Here is a 21,534-nt window from a genome sequence, read left to right on the forward strand (position 1 = left end):
TGAATAAGTAACAAATATTAGCATAATTTAAGACCAATCATATAATACAAGAAACCATCGTATGTACACACATTACATGCCTAACAAGCAAACAACACAACACAACAAAACACATATAATAGAAACTAGAAAGCTTAAATTTCCCTAAATACTTTGATGGCATAAAAACATAACTTTTACTACTAACCAGTCTTATTATTGAGAATATTTGGTGGGGTTTTGATTTTTGAAGCAAGTAAATATCTGATAGAAACATACCACCATACCATACCATAAGAGAATTTGATCTTAAATGATATAGAGTACAGATACAGACATATATAATACTATATATTTAGTCAGCTGTCCAGCTCTGTTCCACAATTTCACGCACTTTTCTGTTATATTCGCGCTTATTCTCACTAAACATTCTTGCTGCTTCTGAATTTGCTGGTGAGTTTGGATTTGGATCACATAGCAATGACTATATAATAATAATTATAAATAAAGATTAGGACTTAATGTGTTGTGTAAACATTGTATCAAAGAAACTGTATACCTGAATAGATGTAAGGATGGCAGCAACATCATAAATTGGACTCCATTGATTTTGAAGAATGTCCAAACATATGCTTCCATCTGCATAAACTAATGAGCAAAAAAAAATGCAATGGAGTTAAAACAATGTCACCATGTAAAGAAGAAGAAACACTCTCAATCTCAACTTACTATTGGGGTGAAACATTCTAGAAATGAATCGCACTGTTGGTGGCTTGTTTGGATAATCTTCTGAAAACTGTAGTGTTAACTTGAACGTACCTGAGATCAATTTAAGTATTATATGCAACAGATGAAGAGAATGTATGATAAAGATGGGAATTCCTTGAATCATTTGTCATTATGGACTAATGAGTGAAAGATGAAGTCCAAACTCACCTCCATCCCATGGAGTGTCATCTGGTCTGAAAAGCAAATAGAAGTAATCAGTGAATGATCATTTTCATTTCAAGAAAAAAAAAAAGAAAGACCATATGATGATGAAAAGAAGATGAATTTACACTCCAACATACCCAAAAATGACAGCATTCCATAGCATTATATTGTTATCCACAGGTGCACCACTGATACCAGCAGGAGGGTCCTGCTGCAACCTCTTAAAGTCCCTCATTAGCCTCTTCCTTGAAGGTGTAGACATTCTCCTCCCCTGTTACAACTGAATTCAATGAACACGAAAAAGTAAGAACATTATCGTGTCGTCTACATGTTAATCATCTACCTAATTGATGCCATGAGTGTTTAGATGTGTGTTTCAGTGTTTGTAAAGTGGTTCTTGCGAATTATTGTGAATAATTAGTTTCGAACTTGTTTACTTACTGCTCCAGATAGTATATAATCAGAAAATTTGAGTCATAAGCTCGAAATCGCACTTTTGCATGCAATCAAAACGCAACAGTCATTTTATAAGAACATCCAACCCCTAGAATCATCGTGAAAACAGAACCACAGAAAAGAAACAAGTTCCCTAATCAAATTATTAGAATGTGAACCCTAGATCTATAAATACGGACCAATTGTACAAAACATGAAGCGATTTTAAACCCGAAAAACCAATTAGAGAAGGTTTTATTGTTCAATTCTAGGATTCCGGTATGTACGTTGACTATGGAGATGATTATGTGACAATACGAATGTGGAGTAAGAGAGAAATGGAAGATAGGGAGGAGGATTTTGCCTGAGGGGTTAAGCAGCGGAGAGCGGCGGTGTGGGTGAACCGGAGTGAAGAGGAAAATGATGATCAGCCGCCGATGGCCGTGGGGGAATCCGTGACCTCCGTCTGCAGTTTGGCCTTTTAAACTCGTGTCTCGGAAACGAAGATGAAGGTTCGACTTCGCGTAACATGTAAGCTGGTGGTATATCGTTTGTATGTCGTCATGTCGGCATAACACATTTGTTAAAATAGAATAATAACAAAAGTAAATTACAAAAAAAAAATATGAAATCACAAAATTTATTTATCTATCATCGTATTCGTCCACTTAAAAAAAAGAATTCATTGATTTTATTTTAATTGAAAATATAGAATCATTGATCTATGACATATAAAAGTCAAAAACACATTTTTCTTAGATACAAATATAAGTGAAAATATCACTTTTCAAACTAAAGAATCATCTATTACATAAAAGTCAGATCATATTTTTATTAAATAAATGGATACAAATATAAGTGAAAATATCACTTCCAAATGACAATTAAAATAATAATTATTTATTTGATAAAAAAATGGGTTATTTGATGTTGGAAGTAACCAAATATATAATTTATTACCTACGACACTGTTTATATGTACATGCGGAATACAAAACAAGTTCTTATAATGAGTCTATATGTGTTGGTGCTATTAGGTGTAATGTAATAATGTGCTCATGATGATCCAACCAATGGTTTGAACACTGAACTAGACACCGAACTAGTCGCTTTACTTTGATGGTTCAACTGGTTCGACGAACTAGTCCCAAAAAACTGAAGTCGTAGATCTTTGAGAGCTCTGTAAAAAGAATGGAATGCTACATTTTATAATATTTTTATAAATAAACCAGTGTTTTGTGTTTTGATCGGACTAATTTTGGATTGGTCTTTGGTTGAACTGACGAGTTTTCACACGTTTGATTACAAGTGGTTTGTAGGCCTTAAAAAGATGGTAACCCGACCGGTTTTCGGTTGAAAATGGCCGGCCAGATTTTCAAAACCATATATTCAACATTTTGTGGTGATGAATCAAGAACCTAGCAACCAACTTTTAAAAAACCTCCAAATATGTGTTTGTGGTTTAAGAAAGGCGTAAGTTTGGTCTTTTAAAAAAAATATTTCGTTAGTAAAGTTGGGTTAAGGATATATGAAATGACAAATATACTCTTTTACTTTTTCCTCTTATTCCTTTTATGAATGATGGTGAAAGTGGTGATTTAGGTCGAAGACAATGATGGTGGTGGTGGTGGATGGAGGCGATGATGGTGGTAGTGGTTGCTGTGGTGCATGTGCATGTTAAAGGTAGTGATGGTGACAATGACAATGGTTGAAGGCGCTGATGTTAATTGAAGGCAATGATGTTGGTAAGTTACTAAAGACATTGGATGAATGCAATAGTTGTGGTGGTTAAAAAGGATCACCTTGTCATTTTTTAAATAGACACATAAATTAATTCTAAAATTTTAACAAAGACATATAGACCATTTTAAAAACATAACAAACAATCAGGGTGGACCTAGGGGTGGTCCATGGTGGTACCGACAACCCCTAACTTTTCCGGCTGCATTGGAAAATTTTTCGAAATTTTACTTTTTCTACTACCGTGCAACCCTAACTCTTCCGTACAATCATTCCTGTAAAATCATGCGTGCGGCCCTCCAATAAATAATTAAACTAAATGTAAAAAAAACCATCTCTACCATTTTTTGAAACCAATGCCAAATTCACCACTTAAAAAACAGTGCGTAGGCTAGAACGTTGTAAACTTAGAATGGGTTTTGCAATGGACATGTGAGTTAACCATTTCCGCTGTAATGATTTAGGGCAAACAGGAATAACAAAGGAGGAAGACGAGCTGCAAACACAGCTGATAACCATTAAACACCACTATCAGCCGTCAGTAATGATTCCCATCTCCAGGCGATACAAAACCCTAGTTTTTGATGCATAAACACTCAATGGGTTATCTCAATAGAGCGTCCAAAGCAATCCAAGTAGTCAATCGCAAATACAAACTCAGCCCCAATCATCACCATCATTGTTATAGGTTAGGAGTACCTTATTCTAGCTCATATGAACACGGATTTTGCTCCAATTCACGGAATAGTAACCGCAAAGACGATAACAACGCCATAGATTTGAGCCAATATCCTACCGAAAAAATTCGAAATTTCTCCATTATTGCTCATGTTGATCATGGAAAATCTACACTGGCTGATCGACTTCTTGAGCTTACTGGTACTATTAAGAGAGGCCTTGGGGCCCAATACCTTGATAAATTACAGGTACACAATGCCCATTATCATTGCTTTCGTTTCAGGATTTTTTCGTATTACTTTATCTCGTCTTCATTTTCTGATTTTCTGATTTTCTGAATGCTGTGGTTGATTGGGTTTGTAAATTAATCCCATTTAGGGGGTGTTTGGATTGTAATAGGTTGAGAAAGAAAGAGGAATCACTGTTAAAGCTCAAACAGCCACCATGTTTTATAACTACAAATCAAAAGAGAGCTCCACAAGCTATTTACTGAACCTAGTTGACACACCAGGCCATGTTGATTTCAGCTATGAAGTATCAAGATCTTTAGCTGCTTGCCAGGGTGCCCTTTTGGTAGTTGATGCAGCTCAAGGTGTTCAAGCTCAAACAGTTGCAAACTTTTACCTTGCATTTGAATCCAACCTTTCAATAATACCAATCATAAACAAAATCGATCAACCAACAGCTGACCCTGATCGAGTCAAATCCCAGTTGAAATCCATGTTTGATCTTGACCCAAGTGACGTACTTTTAACCTCTGCTAAAACCGGTCAAGGTCTTGAACACGTGATTCCGGCTGTAATAGAGCGGATTCCGCCTCCTCCCGGAATGTGTGATTCCAATCTTCGTATGTTTCTGTTGGATTCTTATTATGATGAGTATAAGGGGGTGATATGTCACGTGGCGATTGTTGATGGGTCTTTGCGTAAAGGTGAAAAGATTACATCAGCTGCAACAGGTCAATCTTATGAGGTTTTGGATGTCGGAATCATGCATCCAGAACTTCGGAGTACCGGATTCCTTTTGACTGGTCAAGTTGGGTATATGGTTAGTGGTATGAGGTCAACTAAGGAGGCGCGTGTTGGAGATACATTGTTTCATAACAAAACTATTGTAGAGCCTCTCCCAGGTAAATAATTATCTTAAAATATAAAATTTAATAAAAACAATTTAACATAGCATTCAGATTCCTAATTGTTATTTCTTGATATGCATATAATGATTAGGGTTCAAGGCTGCAAAACATATGGTTTTTTCTGGACTTTATCCTGCTGATGGATCTGATTTTGAAGGATTGAATAATGCAATTGAGAGATTAACATGTAATGATGCAAGTGTCTCTGTTGCTAGAGAGAGCAGTACAGCACTTGGACTAGGTTTCAGGTATGTGAATTCTTTTTGTCCTTTTATTTTTGTAGATTTAAATTCACATGTATGCGACATAGTTTCATCTTTTTCCCAATTAACCAATTTATGCAACAAAGTGGTTTCTAGAATTTATACAAAGTATGCAATGTCGTTTCATTTTGTATAAATTATAAAAAGTGGGACATTGTTGCGTAAATTGTTTAAAAAAGTGAAACATTTTTGCATAAATTGGTAAAAATGGAACATTGTTGTATAAATAATAATAATAATAATTATTATTTGTAGGTGTGGGTTCTTAGGATTACTCCACATGGATGTTTTCCATCAGCGGCTTGAGCAGGTTTTCTTTCTTCTTTTTTGGGCTTTTAAAAAGGGAAAATTACATAAAAGCCATTACTTTTATCAACCTTTTACCTAAAACACCATTATGATTTTTTTTTCTTCATTTCAGCCATTATTGACCTACCAAAACCGGTTACCATGTTTATTGGCTTACATGGACAAATTTTAATGAGGTGACATCTGATGTGGCAAGGGAAATGTCCACATAAGCATATACTGATGGACACCTTTTTGACACTTTAACATTCTTATATGGACCTTTCTATTGCCACATCATTAAAAATTGTCCATGTAAGCAAATCAAATCTCTTAACCGGTTTTTTTAGGTCAATCCTGAAATGGAAAATTTCTTTTATAAACTTACTTTATGTAAAAAAAATTCATAATGGCTTTTCAGGTAAAATGCTGATAATGTAATGGCTTTTTCTGTAATTTGCCCTTATAAAAAAATGAAATAAGACTTTATTAACTCATCAAACGCTTGATGGAAATTTAACTTGTATAAAATTTTATTTTGAAAGTATTATATGCATATATTTGTGTTGTAAATGACAGGAATATGGAACTCATATTATTTCCACTGTTCCAACTGTACCATATATCTTTGAGTATTCAGACGGGAGGTTTGACTTTTTGACCTATATGAATACACTCTAGTAGCTTTTTTGTCAAATGTTTTTTCTTTTTTAATTAATTAATAAATTTATTTCAGCAAAGTAGAGGTTCAAAATCCAGGTGCTTTCACTGCAAACCCTAAAATCCGAGTGGTTGCTTCTTGGGAACCTACAGTATTGGCAACAATTATTATCCCCAGTGAGTAAGCTCTCAAAATCCCTAATTTTTTTTTTTATCCCCAAATGGTAAATTGTATAAATGACTGAAATACCCTTTTTTAAAACCCTATTATTAAAATTGTAGTATTTTGGTTTCTTCTTTTTGACGAAATGCATAAGGTCGGGGAAATGAAACTTTTCACAGATTTGCCATCAATTGATTTTTCCTTCCATTTACCCAAATATTTGGTTATTTTCTCAAATATATTTTTTTAAACATCATATTTATTCATACAGCATTTTATTTTATTGAAGGTATGTGGGAGCTGTTATTACTCTTTGCTCTGAAAGAAGAGGGGAACAATTAGAGTATTCATTTATCGATAGGTAAGTTGATGATGTGTGCACACCAAGTAAATTAAGGTTTTCAAATATTACCATTTTGCCCTTTTTTGAGTATTAAAACTTGTTGTTTGTTTGGCTTATATACAGTCAAAGGGCATTTATGAAGTACAGGTTACCCCTAAGGGAAATTGTTGTTGACTTCTACAATGAACTAAAAAGTATTACATCTGGTTATGCTTCATTCGATTATGAAGATTCAGAGTAAGTACAAATTACAGTTTTGGTCCCTGTGTTATATCATTTTTTCAGGATATGGTCCAAAGAAGAAACCTTTTTGCATTTTTCATCCCTACTCTAGTGATTCTTAACATTTTTCTTTCCTGGAGCATGCAAATTAAGATCCATCTCATTAAATTCATGACAATGACCATTTTTTGCCCCTGCCTTAGTACATTTACCAGAGTAAATGACCATTTTACCCTTGTACCTTTACAGGTATGTGGCTTCTGATGTGGTGAAACTTGATGTTCTTTTGAATGGACAACCTGTTGATGCAATGGCAACTATTGTTCATAGTTTGAAAGCACAACGTGTTGGTCGTGAACTTGTAGACAAACTCAAGAAATTTATCGATAGGTTTACCAACTTTTCTCAACCATTTTTTATTTTTTATTTACTTTATTTTTTATTAAATAATCAACCCTCTTTAACATTTCCTGCATTCAAACAGACAAATGTTTGAGATCACAATACAAGCTGCTGTTGGATCAAAGGTCATTGCTAGGGAAACGTAAGTAACACCCCCTCTCATTCCACAAACCTACAAGGGCATTTATGTCTTTTGCACATGTGAGAGAACAAAAGCGAGTTCGTCCCTATTCCACCTTGTTCTATCTACTTTGGTGGGACACAAATTTGCAATTCTTTTCCCATTGACTTAGTCTCGTTCTACAAACTTGCAACTTAAACTAAGAGGAGGGTATTTACGTCTTTTGCACAAACGAGGAGGGTATTCATGTCTTTTGCACATAAGAGAGAACAAAGACATGTCCATGTTATACTTTCTTGGGTGGGACGAGAAATTGCAATTTTTGTCCTACTGGTGTCAGCCTCGTTCCACAAACTTGCAATTTACTCTATAAGGAGGGTATTTACGTCTTTTGCACAGAGGCGGAAGGAAAGCAAATTTATGTTCCATGCATAGTACGACCTTTTTATTGTTTTGTCCCATTTTGGTAGATTTTGTTGGCAGTGATATTTGACCGTTTTGCCCTTCTTTTAGGATTTCGGCTTTGAGAAAGAATGTTCTTGCAAAGTGTTATGGTGGAGATGTGACAAGGAAGAAGAAATTGTTGGAGAAACAAAAAGAAGGAAAGAAGAGAATGAAGCGTGTTGGATCAGTCGATATCCCTCAAGAGGCTTTTCACGCAATACTGAAAGTAGGCTAACTTTTAGAAAAAAAAAAAAACCTCAAGAGGCCAAATTTACAAATAAAAATAAAATAAATTCCAAGGCCAAAAATCAAAGGAGGCAAATGCACATGCTAGTCTTTTGGCTCATCTTCGGATAAGGGTATTTTTGGTAGTCTAAAGGTAACCAACCAATCATGGATATCTACATTGAAAAAAGACATTTTTGCCCTTCAATATTATAGAGACGATCGAGATAGGGGTATTTTTGATAGTGTATTGGGTAACTAACTAATCATGGATATCAATCTACATTGAAAAGATACTTTTTCCCTTTGTTATTCGTTGTAGAATATTCATACATATGTCTTTGAAAAGACTTACAACGTACAAATGTCAACGTGTTTGATTATTGTCATTGTGTCTTTTAGAACCATATAGTGTATTAGCTTATTATTATTATTATTATTATTTTTTTAGTGTTTTTGAATGCACTACAAATTTTAAAAATGTAGTGTATATTTTAGGATTTAGGACGAGGGAGAGGGGATCCATTAAGGAAACTATGAAATAGTGTGAGAGCTTGTGATGGTGATGTGAATGGAACTTCATGGGCTGCTCCTCGTACTGTTGCATATGTTAAATACGTGATGTTTTTTCCGTCTTTTAGTCCCCCAAAAGACTGCGACCAACCTCCCACCTACAACATCATAAATGTTGTTAGTGAATCATATATTTTCTATAGATAAATCAATTTTCTAAGTGGAAATATAGAAGATATGTTTATGTTAATCGGTTGTGCAATATAATTCCATCAAAATCATTATCGTTATGCTTACTTGTTTCTCATTGTACCAAGTCCTGTATTTTGAGAGTGTTGTGAGCTTAAGTCCTTTTGCGATGTTATTAGCAATGATCCTTGTTTGTGTAAGCGGGATTTTTGAATCTTGATCTCCACTGAACAAGGTATATACATTTATTACATTAGGTTTAGTGGTATACTTGCAGAAAAAGTCAAAGATTCAAGTCCTAGATATAGGATAACCCAAAGCCTTAGAATCATTCAGTCCTTTGAATCATTTAGAGGTTGTCAAACAGCTCTTAGTGTACCTGTAAAGAAAGACGGGAAGACCAGCCTTTATGAGGTCGGAGACGAGTGGGATTATGTTTATTTCAAGATTCTCTTCTTGATAAACCAGCGGCCTACAACATTTTATATCGAAACGTAAATTCATATCTAAAAAACATCCGTCACATATGAAAACATCTATATTTTTCCATAACAAAAAAAAGAAAAGAAAAGTAAGAGAAAGTAGCAAACCCTAGACAAAAGTCCCAATGCCCCGGAAGATCGGTCGTGTTAGCATAAAGTGCCTTTTGCACGTCGCGTCTATTCAAATACGTTAAAATCCTTGATTGCAAACACGGGTCACTTGTACTTCTAACTCTGTCAATCTGCCAGAAACAAAATTTTAAATTTGATAAAACCAAAAAAAAAGGATTTGAACACAAATATGGGTTCAATCGAAGTATGCAATAAAGTTGCACACTTGGACCGGACCGGACCGGACCAGCAGAGTGAACCAGTCTGGTCTCTTGGTCTCTGGTTCGGCCTATGTACAACACTGTATTTTGTACCGATGAATGTGCCTTTGCGTGTAACCCTCGAGGTTTAAATTGCTGAGCTGACGGTGTTGATAAACATTTGGGCAAAAGTAAATCATCAAAAGCAACATCTTCACTGACTTCATTATCGACACGATTGAAAACATCATTACAACCTTGAGACCATCCTGAATGGATGTACTCTCGAAGATACTTTGAATCGTTGCATACGGTTTTTTCTAGCATTAAAGTTTTGTCTGAAATCGCACCATGTGACCATAAATATTCTCCCGCAAGAACACTAATGTCTATGTCTAATAGAGGATTTCCAATCTACCAAAAAAACATAACAAATGTTACAAAAGCTAATTATAACAAAAAAGAAGAAAAACGATTAATCTTGAATTTCTTTACAGCAATTGCTTTGAGGTTGATTGGAGCAACGCCTGGACTCTTGTTATAGTTCAAGATTAATTCTGCTACTTGTGGAATATAATGGCCTACAATCAAAAAAATATTTATATAATTTAAAATAACAGAAATACATATTTTAGGGAATTAAATTTGGATTTTTTTTTTGAATTAAGTTATTGTCAACTTACCTGCATAGCTTTCCCCGACCAAAAAGAATTCCGAGTCTTTGTACAACGGAAACTTTTCAAGCCACTTTGTGATAAATACAAGATTATCATAAGCTGTCATCATTTAAAGTAAAAGTAGTCAAATATAAGATAACTTTTTCTTGTTAAACATAGAAAATGATACATTTCTAATAGTAATACAAAAATCATAAGAAAGGTATTTTTGGATTGATTTAAAAAAATATTGTAAATGATGAAAAATAAAATAAATGCAGATTAAATATGATTAGAGCTTCATAAACATTGTGATGTAAACCTGTATTGGTGTCATTCCAATCAATGTAATCTTCATCGGTTTCCGAGTAAGAAAAACCAACCCCAATTGGTGATTCAACGTATAACATGTTGGATTCTGTAACGCAAAATTATATAAGAAATTAAATCCGTAAAGTAGTAAACCATATATGTTTTTTATATATATAAAATTTACCTAAATTCCAAGAGTATTGATTCTTGACAAGTTCTCCATTTTCACCAACTTGAAATGGTCCATTTTCCATGAATGCCCCAAAACCAACGGAAGAACATCCAGGACCTAAATTATAATGAATTAATTATAAATAAAACCTTTACAACAACAAAAAAAAAAAATCACATATATAATATGTGTATGTATTATATGTAGACATACACAAGACGAGTCAACTCATCAAATGGCAATCCCAAGCCCAATCAAATCAGATTTTATTTACACTCACTCAATTGAGTTTATACAAATCATATAACATAATTAATAAGGAAACTTTGTAGTTTGAATATATATATTTGTAATTTTTAATAAGTAACATCATAAGAAAAAAGAGAAGTGAAACCTCCATTGAGCCATAGGGTTAAGGGAAGCGAAGAATGGTTAACTGAATCTGCCTCAACAAAGTAATAGAAAAGTGAACGCCCATGTCCTTCATTTGTGACAATATAACCTGAATGTTGTTGAAAAGAGACATTCGTAGGTTGCCCTGGCAATGCTTTTATAAGCTCTCCATTGCAAGATTGCAATAGACAGACAAAAAACAATATCGTTCCAAGAAACTGAAAATCCATGACAAAGAACTTGATGTTGGTTTCGAGTATGTATGTAAAACTGTTTGCTATATATATATAGAATTGGACACCATTGAAGATAACGATTGGATGGATTTTCTTATGAGTTCGATATTTGTTTATAGTATTTAAAGCTATAGGAAAAGAATTGTATTTTTATTGTTTAGAGAAACTTATTCGGCTAAAGATTCTTGGAAGGTTCAAAATGAATTCAAGTGTATCTACTGCTCTTCATGTTCGAAACTAGTTTTAACTTTAGGGATAATGTTTGCTAGAGTTTTTAGTTAGGCATCACAACTCAACTATAGATATATTAAAAACAAGTGAGCATCGACCTATATAATGGTTCTTATAATCCTGCCAAAATCACTAAAAATGACAAAAGCATCCTTGTCTTTTATTTAATGTTTAAATGAAAATAAAATCATATCATAGTAGTTAAAATATGATAATCTAAACTGTAAATAGATCTGAAAAAAACTTGAAGATTTGAATTGGGAGTTGAGAGTGGCCATCAACCTGCCCGTGGTGTTGATTTGAGGGAGCAGGAGCGGGATCATTGGTGAGGCGGGAGATGAAGTTGTATTGTACAAGGTATTATGGAATGGGAAAGTATTTTCATTGCCTTTCAATAGAAGATACAAACGAATATATATACAAAACTAACATGGGTTAAGCTAAATACTTAACTAAGTATGGGCTACATACAAGGTTATCATACAACATAACATATACATGGCTAGTGCGGAGGGTACCACCGTAGGAAGCAATTTCACCATGCGGGCAACTCTCTCCCTCTCCCTCCCTCCCTCCTATATAGCTTTAGCACTTGTACATTACAAATCATGCAAATGAGTAAAGTTGCAAACTTTATGTATTAAGACCTTATTCAGTAGATCTGAGGTTTAGGTGTTGTGGGCTTAATGGATTAAGTCATTTGATTGAGAAATGGGGACTTACCAGTAGCGTACTCCACAGTATGTTGCACGTAGTAGGCTAAACATGTGTACGCCGGGTGTAAGTCTGAGTACGCTGGGCATACTCAGCAACTGTTGACTTTTGTGGTTGGCCCATATTTGGACTATTAGGGTTTTGAGCTTTGTTGAGCCACTAGCCTTTCGGACTTTGGGCCATTGTGAGGTTTTGGGCCTTCTTGGATTTGGGCCCATATTGTACTTTGGGTGTCCTTTAGGAATTGGGCCACTATTGGGCTTTTAGTGCTATTGAGTTTGGGCCTCGGTTATTGGGCCAAAGTGAGAGAAGGGTAAAATGATATTTTAGCCTAGGTGTTGGACAAATAAACTAGATTCCAGGATATGTTAATGAATTGTAAATATGTTGCTATTATGAGTAACAGATTGCAAGTATGTTGCTATTAGGTGACATCTAAAAGCAACATATTTCAATTATTTGTTATTTATTGCTACAATAGCAACATACTTTGGTACACACCAAAGTAGATCTGTATTTGTTTTTGTCTAAACCAAAAATAGGAAGCCATTTTTGACGAAAGAAATGTTTCATGTGATCATATATGAAATGTTTTACCTGTACAAATTTAGTATGTTTTTAAAGGAACTAGCTCTTTTTTTCCAGTCAAATCCAATTTATGTACCGAATACTTTTGGTAAGAACAGTCAACAAAAGCTAATTAACTAGCTATGTTTTTTTTTTTTTCCATTATCATGTGATATGTAAATTAAAACATCTACATTGTGAATTTAATTAAAGTCTTTAACCGCCCTTTGGAATTTAGAGACCTTATAATGATGTTGAGTCCTAAATAAAGAATGATAACCCCACTTTTGATTTAACAAAAAACCTTATATTTCAAACGTGCAAAAAGTTTAAGATAAAAATGTAGCTGTATATGATTATCATCAAAAAGTTTAAGATTCTCAAACATCTCATCTCATATGGAAATAAATAATCCAGATAATCAGATCTAATACCCATCATCATCATCATCATCATCATCATCTGAATCTGATACATACAATATTGATGGTGGGTCATTATTCCTTAAAGGAAAAGATATTTTTTTCCCTCGCAAGGGGTCCCCATGTCTAACAATTGAAGGCATTCGAGACACCAAACAACATCAAATACAAAGAAGCATCATTGAAGTCCACTAGGCTTGAACAATCTCCCCTCACCCGAATGCAATTATAATCAGAAATCACAGCTAAAGAACCTTGGATGGGTGTTGCTGTCAAACAGTGTTTTGGCAATGCAATTCTGCCAAAAACATGAGTGCTCAAATCGAATGTCAATACATAACATCTCCCTCTGACATTAGATACCACCTAGCAATGTAACGCTCCATTGACCAAACATGATTTTGATATCAATTGTAAAGATTTCACAAATCAACTCGTCACATAGATGAGCTGACATCATGTGGTTGTGCTTTTTTCTAAGGCCAGGCATAACTGCAATACAAGTAAAATAGATTTAAAAATAAACCACATAAAGTTCTAATGAATACAAGAAGTAAATCAAATGGGTTGGTTCCATCTTTTCAGGCATTGTATCAAACGCTTGATGTGCAAATAAATATTAAAACCAGGAAGATGTTGAAAAGATAAATCATATATGCTCATAAACTAATATGGAGTTATTCTGCTCAATCCCATAACCTGTGAAAAAGAAATCCTAATGGTTATTGATTTAAGAAACCATCTTGTAACATGGGTCATTAAACTCATAGACGCCTTCCCATGTTTGTTTGCAATGTTATCTCACCAAACAGCTGTGTATATCAGTCACAGTAAACTGGGTTAAAATACATCAACGACTTCTAATCTCGTTCTTTCTAAACAAGCTAATCTGGCTCAAAAAAATTGATGGTTTCGACTTTAAATGACAACAAAAACATTCATACCTTCATCACATGTCTATTAAGATGGTTATTCGAATGATGTGCTAAAGAACCTAGATAAATATTGTCCAAATATGATCCCCTTTTCACCTAATCTCCTTACAATTTCCTCACTGCTAACTTTCGTTCGGATTCTACCTTTACAAGGCCCCACTCATCCTATTCTTTGTATTTGTATCGCAATATCACGTATTACTGCAAACTATCCAAAAGCTAAATAAATTCACGGAATATTATAAACACATCCCGCTTTGAAACCTAATGAATTTCACCTCCCGGGGAAGATGAACAGAACACATCCTAAAACCTAATAATCATCGCATATAAGTAACAAAATTTACCAGAGAATATCAACAGAAATCTCGTAAGAATAACGAAATCGCTTACCGGTAGATGAACAAAACGGCAGACGACTGACGACGCGGTTGTCGGGCTGGTCGCTAGAAAAATAGATGGCCGAAAGGAGGAGTAGCTAGCCTTGTCTTCCATTTGAAAACATAAACGTGTAGGGGTGTGTGGATGTGTGTTTTAAAACTGAATATTGATTTAGGTTTTACTGGAGCTAATTTCAATGGCAAGATAACTCAGAAAACAAATAAATTCTCCAAACACTTCTCCTTTCGAAATCGCCATTGGGTGTCCACTTCCCTTCGGGTCGGGTTACTTGTCCAGGTCATTAAAAATATAAGTCAGATTTTGACAACATGGAAGGAAACTATACCGGTGTTATATAATCACATACCAATGTATGGACATGATGGCAATTGGCCTTGTGGATGTAATGTCTAGAACCCTTCACGTGATAATTACTTAATGTGTCTTAAAGTGACCTAAAACGTAGGAGGGATTGGGGATGTAGTCTGGTGAAGATTTTAACAATCAACTCATCGCATAGATGATGATATGGCACCGTGTAATTCTGCATTTTTTCAAGGGAGTCATAACTGCAATACAAGTACAATATATTTAAACATAAAACACAAAAAAGACATTAAATATTCAATTAGTTGATCACTTGAACAGCAAAAGTCAAACGACTGTTTCCGAGTTTCAAACCCAAAACCTCCATGAGTATGATCATGACAACATGCAAACAAAACTAGCCCTATGAATTATAGGACAACGCCATGATCATGAAAACGTTTATAACGCCGATCCACGTACAACTTAGGATCAGTTAAAATGTATCTATTGTTATAATAAAAAAAACATCTCATATTGAAATAGCAAATAAATAATTGAGGTCTGAATAGAGTCATCATCCAATATACCCATTAATGAAGTTGGGTTATTTTTCCTTCAAGAAAAGATAAGTTTGTTTCCCTCACAAGCGGTACCCATGCCTAACAATTGAAGGCTTTCGAGACACTGAATAACATCAAATACAAAAGAAGCTCCATTGAAGTTTACTAGTCTTGAAAACTCCCCAATCTTAAGATTATAAACTTGGAACCCGTTACAGAAGCTGTAGAAAACAAGATCATCACTCGTGCTCAGTTGCAAAACACTTGATAAATGTGCCATAACTTGATCTTTTTTAAAATTCAAAAAAGCAGACCAAGAAGCATCTTTCATCAACCAAATCTGATTAGCAAAATTAGCTAGCGAAGGTATAGAACCTTGGATGGGTGTTGGTGCAACAGATAGCACAGTTTTGAATGGCAATGCAATACTGCCAAAAACATGAGTGCTCAAATCAAATGTCAATAGATAATAGGTTCGAGTCAAATCATAGTGTCCCAACCAATACAATACTCCATTGAAAAGACATGGCTTTGTTATCACAGAACTAAACAAAGGCGTATGGGAAGCAATTCTACGCCAAATGTTTGTCTTCAATGCATAAACAAAAAATCTTCCTGCTTTTTTCCCATTACTTACGGGCATACACACAATCTTGTAATCATCAATGACCGGGTCAAAACCGAAACCGATCTCCACCTCAGAATAGCATGTCCGAGGACAATCAGGCAGGGTTAGTTTGCGCCTAATTGAAGGGTTCCATAGAATAATACTTTTTTCATCATAATCAAACAGACAGACAAGTCCATTATATGAACCAATAATATTGGAATATGTGGAAGGAAACTGTACGGGTGTTATATTGTTGTATCCATGTTTGTAAGACAATGACAATTGGTCTTGTGGATGTAATGTGTAGAACTCTTCTAATTCACCTTCTTTATTCTCTTTATGAGCTCGGTGTCTTATTAGGAGTTTTTGTTGGGATTGAGAAGTGTGCATGCGGATGAAATCAGGGCTACCAATACAAGAATAGCACGATTTGGAGAGCGATCTAAATCGGAGGAGGGATTTGCTCGGTAGTCTCGTGAAGATTTCAACAATCAACTCATCGCATAGATGAGCTGACTTCATGCGCTTCTGCTTTTTTCTAAGTCGACGAGACATAACTGCAATACAAGTAAAATATATTTTAAAAATGAGACGCTTCATGTGCATATTAAGAATGGAGTTATTCTGCTCCCATAACATGTGAAAAAGAAATCCTATAATTAAATTAATATCACTTTGTACGCAATATTACGTATTACTGTTCATTGTGCAAATTATTGAAAAGCTAAATAAATTCACAGAATATTATAAACACGCCCCACCTGAAACCTAATTAATCCCTGGAGAAGATGAAAACAGAACACTTCCTAAAACAATCATAGCATACGATTAACAAATTTTTCCAGAGAATATCAACAGAACACATCGCCTAAAAACTAATTATCATCTCATATGAATAACAAAATCGCTTACCGGAGAAGATGAACAAAACGGCAGACGATGCATGGTGTGGGTGTCGGGCTAAAAAAATAGATGGGCGAAAGTTATAATCAGTATTAAATAACATTCATCTGTGGCCCAGCCCAAACAACTATTTCTAATTGTTTGTTCTTTTTATGTAGAATATTTTTCAGTCTTTTTGAAAAGGGTGTTGCTAATAAGACACCCCTTAGACACCCTATCATCATTTTTATAAAAGTCAACCTATAATCATCTACTTGTAATCAGCTTTTTCGGAAAACAATGCAATTTCAACCAATAAAAATATTTCAAAAATTAATTAGGGTTGTCTGATTGTTCATGGTGAGCACCTTCGCCTTCGTCTGATTGTTCTTGATCGTGATCAGAAGGAACAAAATCTGAATCATTGGGCGAAGCTTCTTTCAGTTTCCTGACCATCTTCTTCACCTTTCGCTTCTTTGGTGCAGAAGGAGTTGCTTGTTCGGCCTTACGCTTTTTGGGCGTAGAAGCTTTGGAAGATTGACCCTCTTTCTCCTGCTTCTTTTGATCAGGCTTCTTCCCACGTTTTGCTGGTTTATCAACTGCATCCAGCGCGCTTTGCATTTCAGGAGTTAAATGTCTTGGTCCTGAAGAAGGAAGCTTTATATACTCCCTGATCACCTTGCTTTTGGCAAAGACACACTGATACATCGATTCTGGAATGGAACCAACAAACGCTAACTTGGTTGGATCAGAGACAATAATGGTGTGGAAGGTGCCGATTGACGATCTGAGAGCATCAACCATGATAGGGACATTAAACTTCTCGATGGATTGATGAGTAATAAGAGTCCAAAACCTGCTACAGGAGATTTCAGAGTGTCTTGAAGAAGAGTTGAGACTTTGTACCAGTTGCGACCATAAAATTGATCCATAGTCCAAGTTGATGTCGTGATAGATCCCATAGAGTAAGGTCATGAGAGCTTTGCTAGCCCCATCTGACCAAGCAACCCTTTCAGTAAAGGCCTTGAAAAGAAGGGTAAATAACCCATTCCACTGAGGTGGGAGGCAAGATTTGTTGAACTTGGTCACCGTGGTAAGAAGATCAGTATACCTCATATCGTAGAACATTGTGAACAACTCTAAATCATGAATCGGGTAGTTCTTTTCATGCTCTTTCAGCTGTCGAGATGCATACGCGATCACCTTATCTCTTTGGGTCAAAACACAACCCAATCCAATCCCAGACGCATCGCTATAAACAACGAAATCTTCAACTCCTGCGGGTAGAGATAAAATCGGTGCCTCACATAGCTTCTTATTTAGCAACTCAAATGCTTCTCTATGCTTATCACTCCAAGCATAAGCGACTCCCTTGTGGGTCAAATCTGTTAATGGACTAGTGATCGAAGAAAAGCCTTGGATAAACCTTCGGTAATATCCAGCTAATCCTAAAAAGCTTCGGATTTCCAAGGGACTCTTCGGTTGCTCCCATTTTGTCACAACCTCAATCTTTGCCGAATCAACCATTATCCTTTCTTGGTTGACCATGTGACCCAAGAATTGGACTTCTCAAATCCAGAAATCACATTTGGAGAACTTTGCATACAACTTCTCCTTCTTTAATACTTCCAACACATCTCGCAAGTGTCTGCCATGCTCTTCTTGGCTTTTTGAATAAATCAGAATGTCATCAATGAACACCATCACAAATTTATCAAGTAATGGATTAAAAACCCTATTTATTAAATCAATGAATGCTGCTGGAGCATTGGTTAGTCCAAACGACATAACCAAAAACTTGTAGTGTCCATATCTTGTTCTGAATGCAGTCTTCTCTATATCTTGCTCTTTCACCTTCAGCTGATGATATCCTGACCTCGGATCGATCTTTGAAAAATAACTTGAGTCTTGCAACTGATCGAACAGGTCATTAATCCTCGGCAACGGATATCCATTCTTTATTGTTGCCTTGTTCAGCTTTCTATAATCGATGCACATCCTCATACTTCCATCCTTCTTCTTCACGAATAACACCGGAGCTCCCCAGGGTGATGAACTAGGTCTAATGAAACCTTTGTCCAATAACTCCTGCAATTGCATCATCAGCTCCTTCATCTCGGTTGGTGCAAATCGGTAAGGTGCTTTTGCAATTGGTGTCGTTCCGGGTAACAAGTCAATACGGAATTCTACTTGTCGATCAGGTGGTAATCCAGGAAGATCTTCAGGAAACACTTCCGGATAATCACACACCACCAGAATACTTTGCACCTCCTTCTTCTCCTTCTTTGTGTCAATCACGAACCCTAGATATGATGTACATCCCTTGACTAAACACTCTCTGGTTTTCATTAATGAAATGATCCCAGAATTCACTCTGTATTTGTCCCCATACACCATAAACGACTCTTTCCCTGGCGGGTTCACTTGTACTATCTTCTTCTTGCATAATATCTCGGCGTCATTGGCGCTAAGCCAATCCATTCCCAGCACGATGTCGAAACCATTAAGCTCGATAGGCAATAATTCCTCGTGGAACTTATTCCCATTTAAATCAAGTAAGATGTTTCTCATAAGATGGCTAACACGTACAAACTTGCCACTAGCAACTTCGACTATTAAAGCATTATCTAGTCTATCAACAGGCAAAGCTAGTATTCTACCAAATTCATGCGATATAAAGGAGTAATTGGCTCCAGAATCAAATAAAATTTGGGCAGGCAATTCATTTACGAGAAAGGTCCCTGAAGCGACATCAGCTTCTTCTTTTGCAGCTTCCAGTGTCATCTGGAATGCTCTCGCCTTCGGCTTTGGCGGAATGTGTTGGGTTTGGCTGCGTCCTTCTTCTTCGGACAATCCCTTGAAATGTGCCCCTCCTCACCACACCCATAACAAACTTTCTTGGTAAGGGTGCACTCGTTGGCATAATGCCCTGGCTTCCTACATTTAAAACATGTGACGACCTCCCCGTCACATTTCCCAGAGTGCTTCTTCTTGCACTTGTCGCACCATTTCGCCTCGCCTCCTCCACCACTTCCTCTTCTCGAACCAGATTTCGAGAATCAGAGTGCTTCTTCTTGAACTTCCTCTTCTCTCCAACCTCAGACCTCTCCAGACTCTTCTCCCTGATCTGGTTCTCAACATTTTTAGCAGCCCAGATGGCAGCTTTCAAAGTTGTGGCTTGCTTAACCATTGGACCGAAGTCCGCTGGTAACCCACGAACAAACTTATTGACCTTCGCTAGCTCAGTTGGAACTAAGTATGGGATAAGCTTCATCTTCTCAGTGAAACTTGCAGCGTATTCAGTAACACTCATCTTTCCTTTTTTTAGATTCTGAAACTCATTGTTGATTTCCAGAAGGTCCTACTCTGAGCAGTATTGCAATTTCAGCTGCTCAACAAAGTCTTCCCAATACATCTTGCTAGCTTCTCTCTTGGGCATCGAATCAGCTAGTAACTTCCACCAGTTTAGTACCCTATATTTTAACAGAGGGATCGCAAGTGCGGTCTTCTGTCTGTTGCTGACTCGCAACTTTCGAACATTGTCTCCATTTCGGAGATCCAGTTAATCACTTCTACTGGCGTCGGGCTTCCGGATAGACTTGGTGGTTTGGATGCCATGAAATCCTTATACTTGCATCCTCTTCCATCGTTTCCTCTATCCCACTTATTCTGCTTAACAATCGGTGGGTCGTCTTGACCATGGATTCCACTAAAGTTTTCTCCTTCCGACTGCCCTCCATTAACCTCGGGCTCTTCTATCGGAATCAAGAGTTCTCCACGATTCTGCCGTAGCAGACATCTCGTCTCTTCCATCTGACGATTCAGCATCGTCTGAATCATCAATTGCACACCAGTCATAGTCATCGGCTCGGGTGCTGTTGCTGCAATCACTACTTGCTCCAACACAGTTATTTGATTCCTGTTTTCATCAGCATTTCCAACTCCACTTCTTGTTATCACCATTGCTGATCTATACACCAAATAAGGTGAAATTAGATCCTCTTCCACGATAGATATCCAAATCATCCTTATTACTCCAAACGATTACATGCTAGTTCTAATATCGTATACATACGCTTAGAATCCTAAACACATAAACCTTCAGATCCGGTTGGCAACAAACCGTCGATCCGAACAAATGACATCATATATGGCAATTATATAACATTTAGCACATAAAAGCATTTTAGACAATTTTCCTAAAATAAACTAGTGCTTGTGTCTAAAATATAACAGACACACAACTCACAAACTTCACTTAGCATTCTAAGTTTAAGTCTAAAAATCCTACAAATTCCTAGTTCGCTTATACTAATGCTCTGATACCAACTGTGACATCCCCAAAATCACAGCCAGAAAAGACCGGTTTCATTTATACTTTTAAAGATAATTTCAGAGTAAATCCTTTTGATTTGAAAGAGTTGCGGAATTTGTTCCTAAAAACAAAACATGATAAAATAATATTTACCAAAGCATTCCATAAAGAAATGCGTTTTCATTATATATCAAAACTCGGGATGTCATGTTCCGATACAGACCAAAAGGCATAAACGACATATTACAAGTCATACAACAGTTATATACAACTACAGGCTTATAAACAAAATAACTTGATGATTCATCCATCT

At 36.0% G+C, this 21,534-nt stretch overlaps 4 protein-coding genes and 1 long non-coding RNA gene across 6 annotated transcripts; 1 reads left to right on the plus strand and 4 right to left on the minus strand.

Annotated features, from left to right (window-relative positions):
• On the minus strand, positions 1–1,890 carry LOC111906795 (ubiquitin-conjugating enzyme E2 2). 2 transcript variants are annotated; one of them, XM_023902571.3, is made up of 6 exons: positions 1,712–1,890; positions 1,050–1,183; positions 916–941; positions 709–798; positions 539–627; positions 1–463 (listed from the first exon to the last, which is right to left on the minus strand). In XM_023902571.3, the coding sequence occupies exons 2-6, from the start codon at positions 1,172–1,174 to the stop codon at positions 335–337; spliced, it is 459 nt and encodes a 152-aa protein (XP_023758339.1). In that variant the 5' UTR covers positions 1,175–1,183; positions 1,712–1,890; the 3' UTR covers positions 1–334. The 2 variants fall into 2 exon arrangements, with proteins under 2 accessions (XP_023758339.1, XP_023758338.1); XM_023902570.3 differs by having other exon boundaries at positions 1,050–1,192; positions 1,712–1,886.
• A 1,565-nt stretch (positions 1,891–3,455) lies between these two features.
• On the plus strand, positions 3,456–8,420 carry LOC111906794 (translation factor GUF1 homolog, mitochondrial). The gene is made up of 11 exons (XM_023902567.3): positions 3,456–4,013; positions 4,165–4,894; positions 4,992–5,148; positions 5,419–5,473; positions 6,031–6,098; positions 6,188–6,292; positions 6,564–6,635; positions 6,741–6,854; positions 7,089–7,229; positions 7,324–7,383; positions 7,876–8,420. The coding sequence occupies exons 1-11, from the start codon at positions 3,672–3,674 to the stop codon at positions 8,039–8,041; spliced, it is 2,010 nt and encodes a 669-aa protein (XP_023758335.1). The 5' UTR covers positions 3,456–3,671; the 3' UTR covers positions 8,042–8,420.
• Positions 8,421–8,525: 105 nt separating this feature from the next.
• LOC111906771 (serine carboxypeptidase-like 45) lies at positions 8,526–11,293 on the minus strand. Its single transcript, XM_042901526.1, has 11 exons — positions 11,061–11,293; positions 10,679–10,783; positions 10,505–10,600; positions 10,344–10,348; positions 10,210–10,261; positions 10,022–10,107; positions 9,641–9,940; positions 9,324–9,457; positions 9,113–9,205; positions 8,842–8,959; positions 8,526–8,702 (listed from the first exon to the last, which is right to left on the minus strand). Exons 1-11 carry the CDS (start codon positions 11,287–11,289, stop codon positions 8,526–8,528), a joined length of 1,395 nt encoding a protein of 464 aa, XP_042757460.1. The 5' UTR covers positions 11,290–11,293.
• Positions 11,294–13,135: 1,842 nt separating this feature from the next.
• LOC122197434 (uncharacterized) lies at positions 13,136–15,082 on the minus strand. Its single transcript, XR_006191076.1, has 2 exons — positions 14,558–15,082; positions 13,136–13,721 (listed from the first exon to the last, which is right to left on the minus strand). It is a non-coding gene; the product is annotated as an uncharacterized LOC122197434 (long non-coding RNA).
• Positions 15,083–15,469: 387 nt separating this feature from the next.
• On the minus strand, positions 15,470–16,578 carry LOC111906770 (putative F-box protein At1g47790). The gene has a single exon (XM_023902541.2). The coding sequence runs from the start codon at positions 16,544–16,546 to the stop codon at positions 15,470–15,472; it is 1,077 nt and encodes a 358-aa protein (XP_023758309.2). The 5' UTR covers positions 16,547–16,578.
• Positions 16,579–21,534: the final 4,956 nt, after the last annotated feature.

The sequence above is a fragment of the Lactuca sativa genome, chromosome 4 (assembly GCF_002870075.4).
Source record: "Lactuca sativa cultivar Salinas chromosome 4, Lsat_Salinas_v11, whole genome shotgun sequence".
Lineage (NCBI taxonomy): Eukaryota > Viridiplantae > Streptophyta > Magnoliopsida > Asterales > Asteraceae > Lactuca > Lactuca sativa.